The 26835-nt window shown below is 31.9% G+C and overlaps 2 protein-coding genes across 4 annotated transcripts; both read right to left on the reverse strand.

Moving 5' to 3' along the window:
* Positions 1-8943: 8943 nt before the first annotated feature.
* LOC107632832 (uncharacterized) lies at positions 8944-10074 on the reverse strand. Its single transcript, XM_016336480.2, has one exon. It carries the CDS (start codon positions 10072-10074, stop codon positions 8944-8946), a length of 1131 nt encoding a protein of 376 aa, XP_016191966.2.
* Positions 10075-15846: 5772 nt separating this feature from the next.
* Positions 15847-23106, reverse strand: LOC110270063 (uncharacterized). Of its 3 annotated transcripts, none has more exons than XM_088510008.1 (2): positions 22391-23106; positions 15847-16072 (listed from the first exon to the last, which is right to left on the reverse strand). In XM_088510008.1, the coding sequence occupies exons 1-2, from the start codon at positions 22801-22803 to the stop codon at positions 16033-16035; spliced, it is 453 nt and encodes a 150-aa protein (XP_088366134.1). In that variant the 5' UTR covers positions 22804-23106; the 3' UTR covers positions 15847-16032. The 3 variants fall into 3 exon arrangements, with proteins under 3 accessions (XP_088366134.1, XP_088366135.1, XP_020974197.1); XM_088510009.1 differs by having other exon boundaries at positions 15848-16064; XM_021118538.2 differs by lacking the exon at positions 15847-16072 and adding an exon at positions 19655-19892.
* Between the last annotated feature and the right edge of the window lie 3729 nt (positions 23107-26835).

Raw genomic sequence — 26835 nt, forward strand, 5'->3', positions numbered from 1 at the left:
GACGGCAAAAATATAAAAGGAAATGCTATGCTTGAGAGAGAGAAAGAGTAAGCAGCGATCTTCATAAAAAAAGGGAAAAGCGTGTAGAGTGCGATAAAATTGATCTTTAGAGGGCGCATATGGCGCAATAAGAGTGGTCTTCAGAGGGCGCATAGAGCGCAATAAAAGAGGTTTTCAGAGGGCGCGTAGAGTGCAATAAAAGAGGGCGCGTGGAGCACAATAAGAGTGCAGATGAAACTGCTAAAATAGAGTGCATATTGAACTGCTGAAACAGAATACAGACATGTCTGTTGAAACAGAATGCAGACATGACTGTTGAAATAAAATACAGACGAAACTGTCGGAAGAAATGAGGCGCAGACGAAATTGCTGGTAAAGAACCGGGGTAACCAAGACTGAGGTAGGATTTTCACTTGGATGCATGTAACTAAATCTATGATTATTTACTGTGGGAGGAGGTTGAAAAAGAAGCATGGTAATTTCTCACCGAAAAGATGATAACTTATATATCTTCCTCAAGGAGGATACCATGACTCTGATACCATGATAAAATTGTAAAAGAATAGGAAAAGAAAAGATGAAGAATTTTTTATTGATTGTTGATTGATTGAATTGAATTGATTTGAATTATAAATTATAAAGGTAAAACTAAATATATATAGAATATTGGCCTAAGAAAAGATAAAAGCAAATAAAGATAAGATAAGAATAACTAAAGATTAGATAAAGATAAGATAAGATAAAATAATAAAGACTAAAATTATAACTAAATCTATGTATTCTGTTGGACTGAATTTGTGGGCCACGAGACTTCTTTATTGTTGTCATGGGTTAAGGTGGAATAGTAGTTTAATAATTTGATTTGTAAATAGTTGGATTTTTCTTACTCATTGTTGAATCATTTTGATTTTTACTTAATTTAAATCCAACGATTTTTTGGAATGTAAGTAGCACTAAAGTTGGGAATTGTTTTATTTTTTCGTTCATAAATAGAAAAATTTTGATGATCTATTTTGCTCTTTTTTTAAAAAATTTAAAAACAATTTTGTTCTTGTATTTAAAATCCAGAGAACCTGAAAAAAACGATTTTGCCATTTTTTTTAGTTTTTAGTTTCGTTAAAATAGAATGAAAGAAGGCAAATAAATTTCGAGTAACGTGAGAAAAGGACAATTCCACTTCCGTTCCCAAAAATTGTTAAAAGGTTAAAGTCCTTTTTTTTTTCATTAGATCCTTTTTAGTGGATCGTAGCTTAGATCTGTGCCAAGGATTCAGATGAAAAGGAAATCTAATTTATATCTGAATACCATCTAATAGCCACTTTTTTGAAAATTTTGTTTCGGATAGTTGAACACCATTATAGGTGCATTTAATATACATTTCTCTATTTCAATCCCTAAAATCTTCTGACCATTCGAAAAATCGAAATAAAAACATACGAACAATATTTTTAATTATTATCAACGAAGGCAATACAATATATTTTCTAAGAATCGATTGGGTTATTAATAACGAGTCTCTTATTACTTGAGCAACCATAAAACTATCACAGGCCTCTTCTATTGCTATACGTCTTTTTTTCTCTTGTTTTTTTTGTTCTTTTGTCCTCCTCCTTACTTTTTTTGTCTCTTCTTCTGTATAATACAGATTTTTTAATCCTATTTTTGTCTGCAGCCTCCTTTGGAATAGAAAAAGCATTTGTCTCATTGGTTCAAAATTTTTCAAAAAAAGAAATGGGGTTTTTCAATTTTATTCAAAAAATGGGGCGAACACATACTTTTTTGAAAATTTTTTCAATAGTTTTCAGCCTTTGAACACGTATGGATCCTTTTATTATGTCTCGTCGAAAATTTGGTTGTTGTGCATAACGTATTAAAGCCAATTTTCCTTTTTTATCAGGGTTATTTGTTTCTCTAGTATTCCCATAAGGATTAGAATCTTTTGATTTTTTAGTATGAGTAAAAATAACTATACGTTTGGCTTTTCGGGAACGAATTCCATACTTCTGTTCATCTTTGTTTCCCTCTTCGAGGTCTTGGTTTTCATCGATTAGTTTGTAAGGCCATCGAGGAACTTGTTTTTCGATTTTCTTTATTACAATACATTTTTTTAATTGTTTTATCCTTCATATCTGTTCAAATTGCATCAAATAAGAATTTAATTTTTTTAGGCATTATGTGTGCATGTTCCAGAAAGAACACAAGTCCTTCAAAATTCAAGGCTGATACTGATTTTTCAGAAAATTTATGGATTAAGTTAAAAAAAATTAATTTCAATTAAAAATAACTTTTGATATATCCATGTTCTCTTTAAAATAACTAGTTTTTTGAATACTAGAAAGAAGGAGACTATGAATCTTATTTATTCAAATATCATCTTTTTATAAGTTTTATTATTAATTGAGGATAACAAAAAATTGTTCATTCGACCACGACAGAGTCCATTCAAGAAAGAATCATATAGTTTAGGTAAGTTTTTTGTTTGAGTCTCTTCATTGCATAATCTAATTCGTTTTTGGAATATATCCAATGGCATAAATTCCTTATCTAGAACTTTCGTCCTGTTTAGAATTTCGTTGCTTAGTTTTTTTTCTTCATTTTGAGAGTTCCAATAATTATTCAATTCATCGTAGAAGATTTTTTCTCTTGTTAAAAGGTCTATTCTTTTTTCCATCATTTTTAGAAAAGTCGACAAATTGGGTGGATAGGCAAAAGATATTCTTTCTTTTCCATCATTTTGACATGTATCAAAAAAGAATTGTAACATATCATTTCGTACGACATTTTTAAATCAAGCGTTTTTTATATATCGTAACGGCCGCTTCCATCGCCTAAAATAAAAAAAAATTGTTACAAGGAATTTCTTCAATACCAATTTTTTTTATCTTCGGTTTCGATGATTTTCTTTAAATTCTTACCCTTCCTTGCAAAAAGATAAGAAGAAGTATCGATTTCCAAAAATATTTTTTTTTCTCAGTTCTTGTTGTTTTTGAAATTCTTTCAACATAAAATTTGTGTTTTTCAATTTCACCGCTTTCTTTACTTTTTGAACGTTTCTTTTCAATAACAAAGGGAAAGGGTGTTCGGTCTAAATAGTATAAACACGTAAGAAATAAAAAACACTAAAGAGTTGAGCCATAGAAGTTCGAAATTCTGATAAAATGGACTTCTTAGAGCGAATGCGTTCATTAGATTTAATAACATTATTTTGTTGTATCCAGACAAATTCAATCTATTTTATGAAAAAATGTGACCAATTAACCAACCTCCAAAATCACTTGTTAAAAACAACAATTTATTGTTGCATATAAACATATGGATGTTTACTAATCTGATTAATATGGAACTTGATAAGACAAGGGAGTTAAATAACTGAAAAATAAGATTAGTAAAGAATATTTTTTGAATGCTAGATTTAGGTATTGAATTCTTTTTTTTTTCCCCATAATTCAAAAAGTCTTTTTATTATTGCCGAAGAAATGAAATAAAAGATAGGATAGAGATATGACAGTTATTATATGAGGTCTACCCAATACTAAATGCAAAGGCGCATAATAGATCAATATGAACATGATGAGCTGTTCCGTAATAAACCCAATTATTGCTTATAATTTCTTCTCGGTCCCTTGCATAATCCGAGCTCGAAGAAAAAAGAGATAAGAGGGCCCTATGAAAAATGTGCTCAGAAATTCATAATAGAGTTCGACCACAACGACTGAATTCATTATCTTAATGTATAAGCATACTAGAAAGACCAACTCCAATCCTAGTAAGAAGAAGATAGAAGATGGTTAGACGCCAATTGAAAAAGTAGTAATTTTATTCATAACGACCGGGTGGCTCTTTTTATCCTCTCGATCTACTAAAGCAATTTCTGACGGTCAATCCTAGTAGAACTTCTAGTCCGACAAGGGAGAGACGTAGCAGGCACGTATCGATGTGCAAATGATGGGCAATTTTTTTATAAGATCTAGCTGTGGATGATGTTCCAGTTAGAAAGTAAATATCATTTTTATTTATTAATATTTGTTTCGGTCAATAGAACGTCAAGAGAAACATATAGTTTACATTGTTATAGAAGATAGAAAAACAAAATTTAAAAAAAATAGTTAATTATTGAAAAAAAAAAAAAAGTCAGAAGACATGGGAGCATATATATGACACGGTACAATGATGATAAGTGAATTGCATGAATATTGGGTGGTATGAATAAATAATACTTGGTGAGTTAATTGATAAATTATTGGATAAATTTGTTATAAATGTTCGTAGATTGAGTGCGGAAATCTTGAAAAGAGATAACATGATGATAAACATGGAGTAGATGCTTATAAAGTAGTTTTATGCAAATTAGTAATGATGGTTCTCCTTTACTAACTAACATAGAAGCTTAAAAGTAAAAATTTTATACAATTTAATAATCCAACAATTAAGTATAAATAAAAAAATTCCATAAAAATGCAAAACCTTACTTTCTTAGTAACCAAACACAATTTATTGTCTCCTTTTGTGCTTAACAAAAAAACTATATTCGTATAAATAAAATCAAACTCATAACTTTAGATTAATAAGTTATTTACACATAATAATAAAGTCAAACAATATGCACGTTAAATTTACAAATTGAAATATTAGTACATTCACTTTGATACAAAAGTGCTAATAATATATCACAATTATGGAATATTTCTACAAAATTTATGATGTAGAAAATAGCTCACTTCTAGAATATATATTATTCATATAAGTAGGAACACATAATGACATGAAACTACACATGCTACATTTTTATTAAAGGACTTCAGATTTGTTGGATGAATAAGAGAAATTGTGCCCAAAAGAATGGATAAATTTTTATATTCTTTATTTTTTGGTGAGTTTCTCAAACTTTTTCTCTTCACTTTTATGCCCTTATTTATGCTGTACAACCAAAAAGAAAAAAACCTAATCAGTCAATTTATAAAAACAAAAAAAGAGTGCTACCATTCATTTGCAAAAATACTTTAATCCATGATTCAATTTGATTATGTACGGTGGTTGACAATAGAACTAAGTTGATTCAAAATTTATCACTCGTCCTTTTCGAGTTTGGAACTCATATAAAGCTCTGGAGTCATTGATGGAGCACTTGTCAGATAAACATTTTTCTGAACTCAGCAAAATCAATGACATGATTTTCTTGTCTATAACTGAAATTTGAAGAGAAAAAGATGGTTACGAAAGGCAATGAGAGAAAGACTCAGGTGAGATAGATATGTTAAAGGTGAATGAAACTGAGAGAGAGAGAGTTCAAGAACAGAGAAAATTGAGAGAAGAAATGGAATTGACATTAACTCAATCTACAGTGAAAAAACTTGAGTTACCATCACTACGGCAACAAGTTTATATAGTGCTAGTTCAATTCTAACTAACCACTTCCAGCTGGCAATAATAATAACAAACTTAGTAACTAATCTACTTAAGTTATATTCCGCTGTGTGTTGCTATATGATATGTGTATGGGTCTGCACAAGGTTCTCCATCAAGTAACACCCTTCCTCAAGTTGGGAGTGTAGATGTCCAACAGTCCCAACTTGCAGTGAAGTGTTGAGAAAACAGCAGGGGACAGCGGCTTTGTCAACAAGTCAGCTACTTGTTCTTTGGTCGAGATAGGCATCAAATGAATAAGTCCCTCCATGACCTTGTCGCGTACCACATGGCAATCCACCTCAATATGCTTGGTTCTCTCGTGAAAAACTGGGTTGGATGCAATATGGATGACTGATTGACTACTACAAAAGATGCTGATGGGTTCAGTTAGAGACATACCAAGGTCCTCCATCAAGTATCCCAGCCAGATAGCTTCTTTGGTGGCTGTAGCTAAGGCCCTCTATTCAGCCTCAAAGAAGCTGCATGAAACAGTATTCTGCTTCTTACTTTTCCAAGAGATTAGAGCAGACTCAAGAAAAAAACAATAGGCAGAAGTTGAACGTCGTGTGTCTGGACAAGCTGTCCAGTCAGAATCAGAGAAGCCTGTGATGCATAAATCAGTAGAAGTGGGAAAGAATAATCCCTGAGCAGGTGTAGATTTTAGGTATCGCAAGACTCGATGAGCGGCGTGTAGATGCAAGCTTGTCGGTTTGTCTAAGTACTGGCTAAGCCGACTAACAGCATAGCTAATGTCTGGTGTGTTGGTCAAATACAATAATTTTCCAACTATCTTCCGATATTCAGCTGAATCGGACAGAGGATTTCCACTATCCTTGCTCAACTTCACACTATAGTCCATAGGTGTCGAGATTGGTTTGCAATCGGCAAATCCATAGTTAGTAAGCATGTCCACAACATACTTCCTTTGGTACAACGCGATCCCTTTATCTGAACGTGCTACCTCCAATCTGAGAAAGAATTTCAAGTCCCCAATATCCTTGATTTTGAACAGATCATCCAGGACACTTTTGATTTTGTTGATCTCAAGAATGGCATCTCCGGCCAGTACTAAATCGTCCACATAAACTAAGACAGCAGCAAAACCAGTTTCACATTGTTTGGTGAAGAGGCTGTAATCAGAACGGCGCTACTTGTACCCCAGCTCCAATAAAATAGATTTGAGCTTGTTATTCCATTATTTACTGGCCTGCTTGAGTCCATAAAGTAACTTCTCTAGCTTGCACACTTGTCCCTTGCCAATATTCAGCCCTGGTGGAGCAACCATATACACCTCTTCATCAAGATCTCCATGAAGAAACACAGTATTCACATCTATTTGCTTCAGGTACCAATTTTTCGCTGCTGCCAATCCAAGTACCATTCGAAGGCTTGTGAGCTTTAGGACTGGACTAAAGGTGTCTCTGTAATCAATACTAGGAACTTGTGTGTAGCCCTTGGCAACAAGACGTGCCTTATGGCGTTCTACAGATCCATCAAGGTTATATTTTACCTTGAAGACCCACTTGCATCCTATAGGTTTCTTTCTAGGTGGCAAGGAGGTGATTTTCCAAGTCTTGCTTTCATCAAGTGAATCAAGTTCAGATTTAATTACCTTTTTCCAGCAAGGTTGAGACATAGCCTCCTCATAGTGCTTGGGCTCAGTATTTGTGGATAATGCAATCGAAAATGCTCTATGATTTTTTAGAAAGTTTCTCATATGACAAAAATTTAGATAGAGGATACTTACAGTGGGTATTGACGGAACAGACGAGCTTGGTGGTGAGATTTAAGCACTGATAGTCTTGAAGATAAGAAGGAGGTCTTCTTATTCTCGAGGTCCTTCTTTGCACATTCTACTCAGCAATAGGTACTGTAGGACTTGTCTCATTACTAGTGTTAGTGTTAGAGATAGTAAGTGGTGGTGAATTGTGAGAAGGCTCAATTGATATTGAGTCTGCATTAAGAGAAACGTCATTATGTGAAGGTTGACCAATGAGGTCATGCTCCTTTGGGTGTGACTCAAGATTAGCTAGACCTTGGTGTGTTTGAGGTTGAAAAATGTCATATGAAAAAGGGGTCAACGTTCATGGATTGTTGCTGATTAGATGCAGTTGTAGCTAAGGAGTTAGTTTCAATAGAAAAGGGAAAGTGATCTTCATAAAAATGTACATGTCTTGAAACAAAAATTTGTCTAGTTTTCAAATCCATGAGTATATAGCCTTTAACACCCTCCCTGAATTCTAAAAATATTGATTTTCGAGCTCTCGGATCAAGTTTTAATCTATTTGAGGTGATGGTGCTAGCATAAGCTAAGCAACCGAACACTCTAAGAGTTGAGAGATCAGGGGTGGTGTTATGTAAGATTTAAAATGGTGATTGATTGTTTAGAAAAGTGCTTGGAACCCGATTTATGACATAAACTGCATGGAGGATAGCAAAATTCCAAAAACATTTTGGGATTCCAGATTGAAAGAACAAACTTCTTGTGACAGATAGAATATGTTGATGCTTTCGCTCAACAATTCCATTTTGTTGAGGGGTCTCAACACAAGAAGTTTGGTGTATTATTCCTGTTTTAGCATAGTAAGTTTTCATTGAAAATTCCAGCCCATTATCTGTTCTAATGTACTTTACTTGGCTGTTGAACTGAGTTTTTGCAAATTGAACAAAATTTTTGACTATTGTGCAAGCTTCAGCTTTGGTTTTCATTAGATAAGTCCAAGTGAATCTGGATTTGTCATATACTATTGTTAGAAAGTATTTGTGGCCAGCAATTGAGGGAATTGCAAGAGGGCCCCAGATATCAATATGAAGAAGTTCAAATATGCTTGCTGAAATAGTATTGCTATTTGAAAAACTCAATTTCTTTTGCTTTGAAAAATGGCATGTATCACATGGATCAATTTTTGTGTTACAATCTATAAAAGGAAAAACAAATTTCATTACATGGAGTCTTTCAAAAGGTAAATGTCCTAACTGAAAATGCCAAAGGTTTATTCCTTTTATTTCTGACTTTGGCAAGGTAAGAATGCTTGCTGTTTGTGCAAAGTGAGGCATCACTGCTTCTTTGTTCAGTGTGTAAAGCCCCCCCCCCCCACAAGCTCTAGCTACTCCAATCACTTTCTCTGAGTTGGTATCCTGTATCTCACATTTTTGGTCATCAAAATTCATATGACAATGCAAATGTGATGTGGCCTTAGAAACAAAAATCAGCTTGAAATTGAAAGAGGGGATGTATAATGCATCAACAAGGTAAAGTTCATTTGTGAATATGATAGTTCCAGCAATTTTGCTAATGGCTAATGCACCATTAGGCAATTTTACAAGGATTGGAGCTATCTCATGATATGTATGAAAGTCATTGAGTGAGTAAGAGACATGGTCAGTTGCCCCCGTGTCCATTACCCATGATGCAAATTTCTTATTTGAAACATTCAATGCGAGAATGTTTGATGTGAAATACATAATATGTACCAACTTATTTGGATGAGGTGTTGGCAAAGGCTCTTTGTGAGGATCAGCACTGTGACTTGGTTTCTACGCTTCCTTGTTGAGAAGTTCTAATAAGGCTGATTTTTGTTCAGGTGTGAAATCAAGACTTATTACATCACTATCCTGTCCACTGTAAGGGTTTTTGAGATTCTCATTGCTTCCGTCAGAGTCAAATTCAGCTGCACTTATGTTGGTGAATGCTGTGTTATATCTTTGCTTAAGGTGTAGTGGCAATCCATGCTTTTTGTAGCATGTATCAACAACATGTCCTATCTTGCCACAATGTGAGCATTGCATCTTGCCTCTGCCTCCTTGTCCTCTTCCAAAGCCTGGATTTTTGCCTCCTCTGCCCCTCCCTCTCCCTCTACCTTGAAAGGCCTCTGCAGTGTTCAAGAGAGTGGCAGGTTGAGTGATTGTCTGAGCTATCAATTTTGGTTCTGAGACAAAATCGAAGCTTTGAAATTGTCTCTCTTGCTGTGTGAGAAGAGAGAAAACAATGTTGATATTTGGGAGTGGATCCATAAGCATGACTTGTAACCTAACCCCAGCATATTGTTCATTCAATCCTCTAAGAAATCGAGTAACCTGATCTTCAGTTCTAAAGTCCCTTATGACTCCCAATCCACAACTGCAATTTCTTCTACACTCGCACGAAGGAATTGCTCTAAAGCTGTCCAGATCTTCCCATATCATCTTCAATTTTGTGAAGTACACAGTCACACTCATTTCTCCCTGCTTAGTTGCATACAGTTCTTCTTGTAGCTCAGCAATTCGGAAGCGGTCACCTTGGTAGTACCTATGTTTTAGGTCTTCCCAAAGATCTAGTGCTATGGTGTTCCAGCTCACACTTTTGGCAATGTCAAGTTCTAGTGAACGATTGATCCACCCAACTACATATGTATTACATCGGTCCCATACCTCAAATAGGGGATCGTGCTTTTCTGGTTTATCTAAACTACCATCAATAAACCTAAGTTTGTTCTTTGATTTTAGAGCAAGATTCATAGCTCTACTCAGAAAAGGACTCGCAGGATATTGGCTTGGTCCTCCGTTGCTTTTGTTTATGTGTGCTTGAATTGCAGAAAGTTGATTCAAGAAGACTGAAATTCCCTGAGGATCGAGGTTCTCCAATGGCGATCGTGCTTCTAGCTGTGTGATTCCGCGAGCTAGTTCCATCACTGCACGCTAACTAGCGGTTCAGAACTTGCGTCTTTGATTATCAAGTTTGAATGATTAAGCTCCTTCTTCAATCTCAATCCCTAGAACACTCTTCAATCTCCACACTCACCGTACCATGTTAAAGGTGAATGAAACTGAGAGAGAGAGTTCAAGAACAGAGAAAATTGAGGGAAGAAATGGAATTGACATTAACTCAATCTACAGTGAAAGAACTCGAGTTACCATCACTATAGCAACAAGTTTATATAGTGCTAGTTCAATTCTAACTAACCACTTCCAGCTGGCAATAATAGTAACAAACTTAGTAACTAATCTACTTAAGTTACATTCCGCTATATATTGCTGTATGGTATGTGTATGAGTCTGCACAAGGTTCTCCATCAAGTAACAAGATAATTAGAGTTAGATCTGTGTCCTAAACCCTTTAACAAAATTATATACTAATAATTCCCACCTTAGCAACATCAGTATGCCGAAATACCTAGGATTTCAAGATTCATTTGCACAGAAGTGAATACATATAAATATTTTTGTCCTCACTAAATTCCAAACCAAAAAGAATAAAATGGATATGAGAAAACATAAAATTTTAGCAAAAGTAATATAGTAGTGATTGTATTTGAGTGTAACTAGTAAAATCTTATATATGTATAAATCAAAGAGGTCAAAATTTTTAACTCTCAAGCGATCTTTAAAATTTGGATGCTTTTATAGGATTTAGAGAAATAAGAATGGGTGGGTAGCTCTATTGAATTATTATGTTCAAAAGAGACACTCTGATTTTTATTAAGCTCCTATATAAATTCTGAGGCAATTTGAATGACATCATCCAAAGCCTCCAATCTAATAAAAGCTAATTTAAAAATTATATTTATACCATAAAATATTAAAATCTATAGCTATAATCCTATTGAATTCCGAAACTACTACATACATCATAATTTCTTCCACAAATGAACAACAAATTCTTCATAAAATGCATAATTACAATTGCTACTATAAGCGTTTACCAAACCTTTATGATGATGTTGTATTTTCAATTATATCAATTATCAAATATAGTCACTTATACTTCTTTTAATTTATCAAATAAGTCACATTTTATAAAAAAATTTCACTTCTAGATTTCTCTTATTTTCTCAACTTTTCCTCTATCACTTCAACGAAATCAAACAGGGACAACTAAGGAGGAAAACAAAAAATAGATAAAGATAAACATATCACAATTCGACAAAACTAAAAAATAAGATAGATGCACAATTTATGAAGAAATTCTTATATAAGTCATTTTACATTCTTTTTTCATTAGAAACTTATAAGAAAACACACATTCAAAACCACTCGAAACTCATTAAACAATTCAATAGTGACAAATTACTCCATTTCATTGGCATATGGAGAATGAAGTCATGAACTAAAATGAACTGATGCCAAATCTTCTTTTATACAAAATCATTCAAATAATTCCCACCAACTGCAGAAAATTAAAGAAAAAGTTTTGAATTAACAGATGCATCTAATAGGTAAAAAAGTTTATATATAATAAAAAAATTTCATCAGCTTGATTTCAACTTTTAATGAAAAATAAACAAACAAAATGTTATCCATACTCTGGATTTTCAAGTTCTCTGAGTTCATCAATTGATGCAACAAGTTGAGATATTGTCTTTTGAGTGTTGTTATATATATGTTGTATATATACGTATAGACTTTTTCTTTTATATATTTTACTTTGGTCTCTCTTAGAGGCTTTTTGGAGAACTAGGAGTTTACTTTATGTATTTTGGATTATGTGGGTTGTATATATATGTATATGATATTCTTCGGCCGGCTTTAGCTTCGCAGGTTGAGCTCGGAGCTCGATATTCTATATCTTTGACACTCTGATCTTATTATATATATATGTCCTTACTTTTCTTCGTATGTAAGTTTCTTGGTACATGAGCGTTGAGCTTTTAATTTCACGATTTTGTTTAAACTTTTCTTCAAGGCTCCTCGACTATTAGGTAGCGTTTGTTTTGAGGTACTGAGACAGAGATTGGGAGACTAAGACTCAGTATCATGTTTGTTAGTTCTACTAAAATTTCTGTCTCTATCTCTAAAATTTCAGTATTTCAGTACCTCCAAAAAGTAGGGACACAGGGGACTAAAATTTTTAGAGATGGAGACTGAAACTTTAATAACAGTTTATACCTAAAATATCCTCATTTTAATTAATTAATTCTAATTTTACCCTTTGTACAAATTAAATTAGAGTTTCATTCTTGTTTCAATTTTTGTCTCCCACTTTGCACTAAACAGAATACTGAGATTTATTTCAATCTCTGTCTCTTGGTCTTTGTCTCTCAGTCTCAGTCTTTCCGTCTCTGTCTCTCCACCAAACGCTACCTTAAATTCCTACAACTACTATTTTATATATTTTTTTTTTATTTTAGAGGTCGTAATACCACACCACCTCTATTTTACAGCTTAAGCGTAAAGCTCTGTGTGGTAGGGTGTTACATTCCTCATCGTATTTCCTTGAAATGAGAAGGAAAATAGCTTGCTTTAGTGTTTTATATGCTGGGCCATGGATCCGGCTTGGGCCCGATCTAATCGGTTCGGTCCGTTTGGCTCAATTTTGGGTCAAAATATTTAAAATTAGTGTCAAAATTCGTCTTTTAATTATTTCTACTCCATTAAACTACAAAATTTAATTTTTTAATTTCTTTAAATAATAATTAATTTAGTGGTTAATTATTTATTAACTACCAGGAGTTTACAGAATGTCCTTCTCTTTTTTTTTAACACGAAAAACTTACACATAAATAAGACTTCTTAACCTAACTATTTACATTCTAAAACAAACTAAATTCCAAAACTAACAAGATTTTTAACTTCTAAAAGCTATTTCAACTATTCAAATATACATTTCAAAACAAAAATCTAGCAAATCAAGCTAACAACTAAGGAAAATATTTACAAGAATGATAAAAAGAGATGATGAAGTTTGGAAGGTTTTATCATGGTGGGGTGTCTCCCACCTAACACTTTTATTTAAAGTCCTTAAGTTGGACATTTTTGTGAGCTCTTTGTCAAGAAGTCTTGTGTTTGAACTCATCTTTTATCCTCCACCAATGCTTGGACCTCCAATGATCTTCAAGATTTTCAAGTAAATGCACCAAGCTTTGATGAAAGTTGAACCAAGCTTCAAGCTCCCAAAATTGATCTACATGATGTATACCGGGATCCAAATTAAAACCTTATTTCTACACCCATCTTCTTGTTGATTCATGTGATTCCATCTGGGTGGCAAGCATTTAGAACTCTCACTAAAGCACCCAAACATCCTCCTAGATCCACTCAATTTAGTATTCCGCCAACCATGGAAATTGAACCTTGGGGTTTAACCTTAATGAGCTTTGAATTATGCTTCCAACCACTACCTAACTCCCTCTTACTCTCCAATCCAAAAAGAGTCCTAAGTTGACTATCGTCCATTTCAACCAAACCATATTCAAGTAGGATAATAAAGCTTAAGGTTAAGAGTTTTACCCACTTAAATGAAGGAATGGATAGTGACTTAGGAAGAGAGGTCTCTAATGGCTTTAGCAATGTGAGTTCTACTCCCTTTTGATCCTCTTGTATGATCTCCACCTCTAGACAAGCTTTCTCAAGCTCGTTTCCTTCTTCAAGTTCTTCTAACTCTTCAACCACTTCTTTCAATTCCTTGATCTCAACTTTCTCCACTTGTTGTAACTTATGCTTTAACTCCTCTTATTTTCATTGAGGTTTCAAGCTCTCTTCCACTTCACATGCTTCAATTGAAGTTGCTTCTTCACTTTTATCCGTGAAAATGTTTGAATTTTTGGAAGAGTGTATTGGGGCTAAGTGCGATAGAGTTTTGGCCAAGGTAGCCATTATATTTTCTTACCTCTTTTGATACTCTTCTTGCTCTTGAAGGAACAATCGGAGTGCTTTCTCCTTTGGGGGTTGTGGAATAAAAGAGGGCTCATCAATTGGGAGAAGATTTTCATATGTAGAAGATGGTTGATATTGGTAAGAATATTACGGTGGTGTGTATGGAGGTATGTGTTCAAGAGGGATTTGAGGGTATTAGTGTTAAAAGGGTGATGGTTCTAAATGTGATTCATATGGTTGTTCATGAGGCACATAGGGTTTATGGCATGGTGGATATGAAATTGGATTATATGAAGGTGTTTGGTGGTAGAATGGGATTTGAAAATTTTGTGGTTGAGGGTTATGTTGAGGGTCTGATTCATAGGCATATGGTGGTGAGGGTTCATAATAATGAGGATCACCATATCTATTGAATTGGTGCGTACCATACGGAGGATTGTGCTCATAGTAAAGCGAAGGAGGTTGTTGCCATGAAAATTGTGCATAAACATGTGGTTCATCCCTCAATTGATTTTTCGTCCCATAGTGTGAACCAGCATTGAAGTTACCATTCCCTACAACATAGTAATAACCAAACTCCAAGCCAAAAGGGTGAAAATTCATAGAAAAGAGAGAAAATAAAAACAAAAGATATCAAGAAACAAAATAAAACCAACTTGTAACTACTAACAAAAACAAGCAAACAACCAAAAAGTAAGCTATTTACATATTAACATATTCACAATAGCCAATAACAAGCACACAATTACAGGTCTCTGGCAACGATGCCAAAAACTTGATGGAAGGGCCAAATATCGGTCTGGAATTCTCTAAAAAAGAATTGCTTCGTCGATAGGATAGTTCCAAACTAACAAATGACCCTCAATCAAAGTTTAATTTGTTTGTCATAACACAAACCAATAAAAATCGAAAGTATTAAACCTTAGGTCATCTCTCAAAGGAATTGTAGTGAGGTATGCATATTATTGGCTATGAGAAAAAAGGGGGTTGTGATAGAAATTGACATAAAATTAAATGGCAAGAAAGTAAATGACAATTAACTAATAAAGTAAAGGAAATTCAAATGTTAAAAAGGATTTTGGCAAGGGTTGAGAGTCGAGGTTTCCTATTCTAGTCATTGACCACAAACATGGTAATTGTGAAGAGTTAATCCCACTTAGTCAACCCTAACATCGAGGATAAGTCAAATAGGCATAATTGATCTTAATCTACAAATCCTAACCAACTCACTAATTAGCTTAGTAAAAGACTAGCGTTAGTGGAAACAAAATCAACTAATAACCCTAAATCACCAATCAATATTGGACATCAATGACTCAAGGTCACCTAAGTCCTCAATCCCAAGCCAAGAGTGTGAAAAACTACTCTAAAACTAAAAGTGACATTTTATCAAACACTTGACATGCATAAAAGAAAAAAAAATATGATAAAGTGCATGAATAATAAAATCTATAACTACCAATTGCAAGAAAACAATAATAACAACTCAATTAAGAAACAATAAACATAAAAATACCGAATTGCATTAAATGGAATCAAAATTAACAAGGGTTCATAAACATGAAAATAACAAACTAGAGAAATAAACAAAGAACAAAAAGAGAATTAAGATGCTAGACCAAGAAATTGTAAATAAAACTAAATCAAAGCAAGATCAAAACCTAAATTTATAGAGAAAACTAAATCTAAAACCTTAAATTCTAAAGAGAAGAGAGAGCTTTTCTCTTTAGAAATCTAATCTAAAACATCATAAAGCCTATTTTAATTGATCTCCTCTTCATCCTCATTGAGTTTGGCTTGAAATACTTTAGAAATGAGTTATATTGGACCCAACAAAGCCCTGAAATCACAACCTATGTGTTCACTTAAGTGAAATCACGTGCTGGCAGTCATACGTATGCATGATTTCGCAAATTTCCAAAACATGTGTACGCATGAGGCATGCATATGCACAGCTTGATATTCATGCGTACGCATGAAGTGTGTGTACGCATGACCTTGAAATGCTCCAAAACTTTATTTGTTCATGAATTCTCCATTTTGCATGCTTTTTCTTCACTTGTTTAAGTCATCCTTGTCTTTTAAGCCTGAATCACTTCAACAAATACATCAAGGCATCGAATGTGATTAAAGTGAATTAAATTTAGTAATTTAAGGGCCTAAAAAATATATTTTTAATCTTAAGCACATTTTAAGAAGAGTTCGTAAAACCATTCTATTTCAGTGAATAAGTGCATGATAAGTTGATAAAATTCACTTATTTTAATACAAAATAAACCATCAAATTGTGATTTATCAATGATAAATTATTCCAAAGACAAATCTTCACTTATAACTATAAAAAAAATCTATCATAAACCTGTTGGTAACGTCTGTCGTTGAATCCGATGGTATTGAACACATTTCCTATAGTGGTTGGGTTTGATCTGAATTCAGTTGATTTGTATAAAAAGTAGTATATATATATATATATAGGTTTAGGGTTTAAGGGTATGGTAGATGTGGATTGACAAATGAAATTCTTAGAAAATTGAACGCATGCACCAAAATGATGATTAATTATTTCCCTTTTACATGTTTTCATATGCACTATCTTGTTTGTTCTTTTTTTTTTTTCCAAAGATAAGATCATGTTTTACTCTTTAGAATTTTTAGGTTATGCGTAATGCATTTAAATCTTTTTGCTATTAGCTAATTGGATTTTCTTTTCCTTTTCATTACTGATAGTATGTTCTATGGACTGGCTTTTTATAGCCTTTATCAATTTATCATGGGTTGATAAGAACTAAATATTATGGATCTATGGATCGTTCTGCGAATATAGACAAGATATTCGGGATTCAATCTTTTAAGCACAGAGATCGAATCTTATCCAATCCCATCATTTTACAAATCGAATATTCATAATTTGTGGATCAGATACAAATAAATACCAAAAATCTACAGACACATAATCCAATTCATGAATTACCGGTGGGACATCTAAATATGCGTTAATGGTAGGACATACAAATATTCAGATTAGGATTCTATTTATAAGCAATTCTAGAAACTAAAAATTATAATTACATCCTAGTAGAAGTTATTTTCTTCTAGTAACTAAATATATCTATCTAATTATTTGTTGAATCAAATGTTCTTGGAGACATTCTTGGACATTTGTATCTTTAATATAAGAGCACGTAAATGCTTCCAATTTTTTTCGATTGTTGTGTATGTGTTGACCATGTAAAGCACATGGTAATAGTTTTTTGCACTTAACACTTGACCAATGGAAGTCCAAAGAACTTACCTTCCTTTTTATTTGTCAAAAGCCAAATTGTCAACGAGTTTATTTTCATCAAATATATTTATGCTTCAACACAGTATTGTATTTCATTAACAACAATAACAACTTATCAAAAATAATATTTTTAATATAAAAAATACCTCAAAGTATTTATGTTGTTTTGCTAAATATAATATTATTAAGTACTTTTTATGAACTTAGATTCAACAATTTCTTTTTCTTTTATTTTTCAACTTGTCGAACCCATTTAACAAGTTGAGACAAATCGAAAAGTTCTTGATCCACCAATTTCTGGTGATGTACCATAGGGTTCTACGTGAGGATAATGGGAATCTTGTGGTTCAAAGGGATCAAAGAGACTAACGCACAATACACATGTGGCGGCTATTACGGTCATCGCCGGACTGGTTGACCAAATGGTTACCCGGCTAGGGCATTACAATGTGAAGATGTAGTAACACACAACACCAATGAAACAATACCATATATATGCATATATCCTCTTCTTTGGTTTTTAGGGATGCAAGATTGGGTTATCATTTTGTATTTCATTTCTATATAATGCTCTTATATTGTATTATAAAAATATCATCAACGCCTAATGTGAGGGTGTCAGCCACGTGTTGTCATGAGCTACTAATGGATGTTGTATGATCATAAAGTGTTTCTTAATATATTCTGAGATTATGTTAGACAAAATCTGTATCATTGTCTTCTAGCATTGCAGGTGCTTTTGATTACTCAAACAAGTTAGGAATCATTCAGCAATAGGAGCAGTATCTTGGGTGAATTAGTAGTGGCACTAACATTGTTCTTTTTGTTATTCTTGTTTTCTAATGTTGGGGCCAAGAGGTGAGTTTGGATCACGAAAGAGAAAAATAACAGTGAAATTTTTAGTAAAAAATAATTAGTGTTGCTCGAATTTTTAGTTCCTATGAAATAAGTAATTTATGATTTTATCTTTGTAAAATTTTTCTTGTATTTTAATTAAGTAAAATTTCTAAAAAAAAAAGCGAAATTGTTTCTCCCATCATTTTTGTTGGTTTTCCTAAGTCTTGAGAAGGGGGATGGAAGTTTAAATCAAGAAAACTAAGGAATTTAGAACTTTAAATTGTTAGTGTTGTAGAACATATAAAATAGAAGATTATTTTGGTTGTCTCATCTTGAATTTGATAGAATAAAAAATGGAAAGATAATTAACATAGTAATATATTTTGGTTTAACCTCTAAATACAATGAGACCTATATTTAGTCTTCACTACAAATCATAATAAAATTTCTACTATAATAATTATTAAGATTACAATCCAAATTTCAAAAATAAAAGAAAAGAATTAAAACTGATATTAAAGCCAAGACAAATGAAGCTTAATCCAAATTTCTAAAATGCCAAGTCGACTCAAAACTTGAGTAAAAAATGCCAATAAAAACTCAAATCAGAGTTCCTTACAAAAAAAAAAATAAACTCTAAATCAGAACTCTTACGCCAAGACAAAAGATACAATTGATGATTTATATATGATGTTTCTTTTTAATCTTGTCTTTTCTCGTATGGCTTTTGTTGATCTCTCTTACAATACTATAACTTTTTTTTTTTACACAAAAGAGAAAAAAGAAAAACAAAATAATCCTAAGATTTGACTCAAAAAATATATATGAAAAATACTAGTCAAATATAGAGAGAAAAACTTGATATGCAATATAAACTTCATGAAGTTGTATCATTCTCGTAGATAGAATTGCTTAGTATTTATGCTCTCTTAGCTTATTCTTTCCCATTACTCATGCCACTACCTCTTTATATTATTCAATTGTTGTCTTTTTCAATTTGCTCATTTTGTCATTAAGATCAGTTGCTAAATCAATTACATTGATCATCCTTATTACTTTTGTTTCCACTAATTGTATTGCTTTGGTTTTCTCAATATTTTCTAATTTGATATTATGTCTTGCACAGTATACTTTTTTTTTAAAGATTAAAATCATTTATTGTGATCTCATGGAGATATCTATCACACCTATCACACATATTAAATACACCAACTATTTGTAAATATTTGATAACAAAAAAAAATTAGTTAAAATTAGTCAGAACTTATCTTATTTAATATTCATTAATTATTATAACAATTAATAAATACTAAATAAAATAAGTTCTGATTATTTTTTGTCACCTTAACATACATTATCGTTCTAATATACCTCAATTATCCTTGTCATCATTCAACAATTTTATATACTACCTTGCCTCTAAAAGTTTTAACCTGAACCAAAAAATATATATTAAAAAACTCAAATCATAAAAACTTGCTAATTTTAGAGATTTTAAAAACTGATTTAGTTGAATTTAATGAATTCGTTGAAAATAATTCTTTGAATTGTAGATTACGTAGAGCAAAATTTTATTGTCATAATGACAATATGAGGAAGAATTCATCTATTCACAAGACACAAAAGTCACCAAAAAATGTTACATTATGTTTTTTTTTTCCCTAAGCAAATAGCTCGTGTACATATCTACATGCATTTGCTTTTCATGAATCCAACGAACTATGATGTTCGAAAAAATCAGAACATGAATGGCGATGCAGAGAATGGGGGGATAATAGTAGGGATGGTAGGTGACCTGCAATTTACACCAAAGGCACAAAAATATGTAACCCAAAAAATATAAATTAAATTAAAATATCACTATAAGAATAATATATCTAAAACTCTATGATTAGATGTTGATATTTAAAATTTTTTAAATGGATAATGTACGAATTTTAAATATATTTTATAGAGAGAACATTAGTTTAAAATAATTTTTTGCTACTATCCAATTTAATTTAAAAAAAAATGATAAATGAAGTAACTATTGCTTAGTAGTTTTACGCTACTACAATTCAACCATGATACCATCCAATATGACGAGTAGCAAATTTTAAAATTATATCAACCAACAATTTAATCTTATTTGAAATTTTCTGAGCAAAATAATTAACCCCTTCAAAATTGAAACATGCTACAAAGTAAGATTTAAGTTAAATATAATATGAACACCTAATTAATTTCTTTTAGTTACAAAATTTTAAGTTTATTAGATAGTTTGAAAATCATCTAATTCTCTCGTTCAATATATATTTTACATTTCAAGATGCATCTTATATAAATAACCAATTTGAAAACTAAATTATTTTAATATACACCTATTATAATTGCTCATCTAAATCTAAATATTCATCAAGTTCACTATTCAGAGGTGGCCACTGCCACCAACTCTTATGATCATAGTGGTGCCTTGTCCACCCTCTCTTCTTTTTTCAACTCATCTTTCCTACTTTTTCCACTTTTTGGATCTCTCCATCATCTTTCACATTTTTCTCCTACATTTCTTCCTCTTTCTATCTTTAAATAGATGATGATTTATATGATCTCTATTATTATGGTATTTATGGTAATTATAAAATTTTATCATACCTAAAAAATGTAGTTAAAATTACAAGAAATAACATTATGAAATCACTTAAATGTTCGAAGAGTTAAAGTTATATTAAATTATCTCAAATAATTTTAACTAATATTAATTCTAATGACATGGGATTTTTAAAATCAATATAAAATTTTAATTTTAACAATAAATTTTATTTAAAAAACTCAAAACCATGAAAAAAACATATTTTTCATAAAAACTTCAAAAAATTGTCATCTTGTTAGTAATTTTTCACATCTTAACCATACACTTTACCCTAAAATACTATAATTGATTTTCTTGAAGAATGATTAACAGATACATGTTGTAAAAAGCATAAAGAAAAAATAGAAAAGAAATTTAATCTTAAAAAAATAAATCATTAATAAATAAAAATGAACAACTATTTCAAAAAAAATATTAATAATATATGATTTAGGGAAAACAATAAAAATAAAAAAAGTGATTAAATTAAAAAATATTAGCATATGTTTAGAATGTAATTTAGTTAGTTACATTTTACGATTGTTGTTAAAATTTTATAACTACTATAAACACCATAATCATAGACATTATAAAAGTCGCCTAACTAGATATGGGTGGTAACCACAACCTCTTTTACTAAAGTAGAAATGAACCAACTGTGTATATGTTTGTGCTTAAGTTTATTTTTCACATTTCTAGCTAGATGAATGTGTGTGGGATTTATATTTGTCTATCTTTTTTTGTTTCAACTAGATAGGGTAAGTGGATTGAAGACTTCTGTTTGGAGTACTAAGTTGCAGCTTCCTCTAGATCAAATAATGCTATGCTTGTGTGCTTTTGTTTTGGTAGCATCATTGGAGTTTGACAATGTTGTTGTCTTAAGGAAGTAGGCATTGTTAGCATCATTAGGCTTTCGGTTTGGTTGTGCACATGCTGACTACCACAAATAACTCTAAATTTAGAGATTAGAGATCTTGGCCGGCTCGCTATACTATATATTTGGAGAATTATAATGAGTAGGGTGAAGTTATGTAGCTGCATATTATATATATGGAATTGTTTTAGTTTTATGGTTGTCATCATGGATTAAAAGTGTAATTTAGTTTTACGCTATAATATTTACTAGTAATTATCTCTATTTATGAACAAGTTAGACCTACATTTCAAATCAATCAAAATTTGTTGTTAAAAAAAAGAAATTTTGAATAGTATAATAATATAAAATTATAAAGCATGAATGCTATTTACTTTTAAAGTTCGATTACTTTTTTATTTTTAACAACGTTTAATTTTAGTATACTATAACGTAAACCATTTTATTTCGTCATCAAATTAAATTTATTTTTTAGATGATTATTTATAATAAATGAAAACAGAATATTGTTATTCGATAAAAACTCAGGTGTAGTCGATTTTACGTGAAGTTGATAGGTGAGAGCCGTTAGATGATTTGACTGATTTGACTAAATTTTTATCTAACGGCTATCAGCTATAAACTTCACGTGAAGTCGCATGCACCTGAGTTTCTACCTTGTTATTTATATTAACACAATATATCAAATTCATTGTTTTAAAGGATTACTTATAAATATAAAATGTTCATACTAACATAACATATCAAATTGAATAATGTGTACGTAACGTTATATAATTTAGAGGTAAAAAAAATTTTAGTCAATACTCACCTATAATGATGGTCGTTGTGACTACGTGGGCGAACCTTCACGCTACTAGAGGGAGGGACGACACCGCCATCACAACGGCCACCGCCACCGCCATTGCTCTTTCTCTTAACATCTCTTCCTGAAACAGTTGTAGATGTGCTCCGTCGACCCCCTCTCGTTGGTGGTGGCGTCGTTCCCGTGGTCATATTGTCCTCCGCAATCGCTCCTAATGATGGCCTCCAATCTTGACTGCTAACCTTCTTCTTTGGCCGCTTTGTGCGACGACGTGTGCGTGAAGCGTATGAATTATTAGCAGCAACATGAGATGATGCTGGAGATGGTGCCGGTGGTGCCGGTAGCACAAAGGACTTCTCATCGTCCGGATGGAGCCTTGGCGAGGAACAACATGTTACAAACTCCAACAAAAATTTCATCTCTCCACGATTGCATCAAAACAAACCTTTAAATGGAATTCTTCACTGTCTATAAAAATTCTGTCGAAATTGCCGAAATGTGAACTGATTGAGGTGGGATCGCCCTTTTATATTTGATTTCAACAAGTAAAATATAGAAGAGATTTACTTTTATCTGTTTTATTCCTTTCTTTCTCTCTTTTCGTTTTCTTTTATGTCAAGGAAGACGAAAAGATGAAAGAAAGGGTTTTAGCATAGAAGGTTACGCTACAAGTTAAACATCAGAGGGAGAAATAAAGGAAAGAGAAGGTGATAACGGGTTCCATGATGGTTAAAGTTGTATAGTAAAAAGAGGCTTTTTTTTTCCTTTCCTTTTTATTCGTTTGCTAGTTTTTGGGGTTTCTGTTTTGATTAGCCGGAAATTGCTGTCGGACATTCAATTTTTATGCCAGGTGAGATGGTGTCCTTTTTTGTGGATGTGTATTACCAATTGTGGGTCCTATATTTGGCTGCCATGTAGTAGCAGCCTATCAGGTAATTGTCATTTGACAAGTTGTAAAATGGGTGTTTAACAACCCCATTTCTTGATTCCCATCAATTTCATATCTTGATAACCCAGGATAATAGCTTACAATATATAATTAACTCTTTTAGAAAAATTTTTTTGGAGGAAAAATTCAGAAAATGAAAAAGTATAAAGAATATTTATATTTATGTTCAATTATATAAACATAATTATATAGTTTGTATGCACTATTATCTTGGGATTTTAAGGATTGTAATAACTTATAATTAAAAAACTCGACAAAATTAAAAGAATATACTGACTCGATACATGATAAACCTTGAAAATAAGCTTATAGACCTTTAAACAAACATTACCTCAAAATAACTACTTAAATGGCTATCAAACTATCAAATTGGCAATATTACCATAGAATAGGGGTGAGTGCTCATCATAGTTCCATGCTCATCAATCAAATGGAGCATGCACATCGAGTCAACTCTAATTTGTATTTAGTAGTTGTGAGAAGATACCTATACAAAGATAAGATGATAGATGCTTACATAAGAATCTTCTAATCTTTTTTTTTCCTCAGTTGGTGTAGTAAAGTGCAATGATTTTTCAACATATGATCTTTAGCTAAGATAATGAGAAAATATTTGATTCAATTGTACTGCATAATCTTTTAAAAGAAGTTTTAAGTAAGTTATTTTAGCTCCATATTTTGTTTCCTTTGTGAAAAATTTAGCAGTTTTTTAAGCTCTTCGAAGTCGTCAAGTACAAGAGAGGAGAAAATATCTCCTTTAAACCAATCTTCTGTACATACAAAGACTTTTATCATTTGGTATCAATGAACTAAGAAATAGATCAATAATTCTTCACTCAATTCTAAAAGCACACTTAGAGGCCTCTATTAAAACTGGTATAACCAATACTTTTCTTAACATATTTGTAAGAACGAAAAAATATTCAAGTTAGTTTTTTACCAATTAAAATATCCAAAGATTTATTATTTGGCTCAAATAATTCTCTATTCAAATATCAGTCAAGCTCAAATTTAGCATTCGATTTGAACCTAATTGAGTGCTAGTACAACCTCATTTCATAAATATTTTTAGTTCCATCATTTGTTGTTAACGCTTTAAGGCTGCCACCAACATTAAATATATTGAGTTTTATTGTGTTTCAACATTCAGAAAAATAAAGTTTTTATGTAGAATATTCTCTTGTGGAATGTGTCCTTTAAACTGGATTAATCTTGAATGTAAAGATCTAACATATTTTACAACACCTCAAATTTTGATGACGAAATTATCGATCTCTTTTACAAGAAATCAACCTTCTTTATAAACATAATCCCTGGATTATTAAATGTCAAACTCAAGATTTTCTTCAACCTCTAGCTATTCAAAGCAAGCTTTAACATTTTCAGTCATAATATCTCCAGTGTGGCTGGCCACCTGTAAAAATTAAATATTTCCTTATGCAATTTCTAGCCCATATCGATGAAATGAACAGTAAAGACATATACTCGTATTCAAACCCAAAATTCAATTGTCAAATTAAATATAAGACAAGCTCTTCCACTATATTTTAAAAATATTTTTTTAGCTGAATTTTTTTCGCTTCATAGAGTTATAATGTCACATGCTAATGTAACATGTGAAGGAGGATTGTATATTGGTTGCATGGTTTAGGTATATTCCTTAAAACTTTCACTTTCTATAAATTAAAAAGGAAGCTTTTCACGAACAAACATTGTAATGAAAATTTTCCAAATATCTTCTACGTCAAACCTACCCGGCTGTGCTTTTGGTCTAGGTGATATGCTTGCTTTCTATCTTTTGCTTTTGTCGAATTCTATTCAAACAATAAAATCCTATTCAAATATGTGTAAATTTTTTTTACCTTAGTTTCTATAAAATCCCTAAGATAGTACAGGTTAATCAAGTGCAAAATAATAGGACAAGTAGTTAACTACTATCAAAATTTAATCCCAGTTTTCAATGCAAGAGTAAAAAAGAATTAGATGTTAAAGGTGTAAGGATCGAAAGTAAAATCACCGATTAATTAGAATAAAATAATAATTTAATTGTCCGAAATAGGTTTAAAAATTTAAAAGTATTAATTAAAAATTTAAAGGTGAGATTTGAATTCAGTAGATTTTTCCGAGTGAAAAAATGTAATTTTTTGCGAAAAATTGCTTAAAAACGTATACTAGTAAATTAGCCAGCAGTACCGGCTTAAGTCTGTCCAATACTACGTGAGAGAAAATAAAACTGTAAAAATTCTTAGAAAAATATTTAGAATTAAAAATCGAGTGCTAATTCTAAAGGTTTTGGCCCAAAGTTAGGCCAAACGAACCAAAAACATTAAACGGTTAGACCGAAACTAAGTTGGGTCTAAGCCCAACATATAAATATCCAATTAGTGAACTAATTCAGCTTATAACACACCAAAGAGAGGGAGAGTTACTAGATTGAAGAAGAAGAACCCTAACAAGATTACTATTCATCTTCTTCTTCCACTACAAGAAAATGGAGCATTTATAACAAAAAATTTGTATCAAATTTAAAATTGTTACAAATTATGGTTTTTTCATAACAATAATTAGTTATTATTACAAAATAAGAATATTTTGTAACAACAAGAAAATTTGTTACAAAACATTTCAATATTTTGTAACAACGTGATTTCTTTTGTTACAAATTATGTTGACTTTCGTATCGAATTGTTGTTTTGTTGCAAAATATTACAATGTTTTGTAACAAAATATCTATTTGTTTCAAAAGTTATAAATATTTTAGGGTCTGTCTTTAATGAGCTCAAGTGTTTTGAGCTGTTGTGATAAGCACATCCAATAATTTATAAACATAACCCAAATGGGGGTTAAATAATAATTATTAAATTTTTACTTCTACCACAAATATTTTTAAAATTTATTTTGCTAACCCTAAATTTACTACTTTCACCCACTAACAGACTCTCTACTCTCGTTCTCTTCCCTACCATCAGCCATCAGCCACAACAATAATCCCTATCTACTGCCATCCGCTTCTCTTTCTCTTCCATTTTCACAGAACCCACTGCCATCAACAATAATCCCTACCCACTGCCGTCAGCCTCTCTTTCTCTTCCCTTTTCACATAACCCACGTCTACTGCCAATTTATTTGAGAATTCCCTTTTCAGCTTTAGAGTGCTGTCGTTCTTTCTGCCTTCATCGTACACCACGTCTTCCCATCGTCCTCAGTGCCGTCTCTCCTTTCATCGCTATACTTCAAGAGTTTTAATGGAACCTCAGCCTCAGGTATGAACTTGGTTCATTTAGCTCATTTTTTGTTATCCCTTTATGTTCTGCTGCATAAATCTATTTTGTTGAAGTCATTTAATTGAGTTTTGTTGTAACACCCTAATATTCAAATCCTTATACTCGAGTCATAAGTCAATGATATTACGGTGGTACGACTCTCAGGTGGATTTTTAATATATAAATATAGGTAATTTTCGAAAGGAGTATTAATCGAGAAGCCTGAAAAGAATAGAAAT

This window comes from Arachis ipaensis, chromosome B3, assembly GCF_059453495.1.
Source record: "Arachis ipaensis isolate K30076 ecotype BB chromosome B3, ASM5945349v1, whole genome shotgun sequence".
Lineage (NCBI taxonomy): Eukaryota > Viridiplantae > Streptophyta > Magnoliopsida > Fabales > Fabaceae > Arachis > Arachis ipaensis.

Coding starts and splice junctions, on each gene's coding strand:
- LOC107632832 (XM_016336480.2), bottom strand. CDS start 10,074: ATGGAACTAGCTCGCGGAATCACACAGCTAGAAGCACGATCGCCATTG.
- LOC110270063 (XM_021118538.2), bottom strand. CDS start 22,803: ATGAAATTTTTGTTGGAGTTTGTAACATGTTGTTCCTCGCCAAGGCTC. Junction 19,893..22,390: donor CACAACGACCATCATTATAG/GTGAGTATTGAC, acceptor TGTAAATTGCAG/GTCACCTACCATCCCTACTA.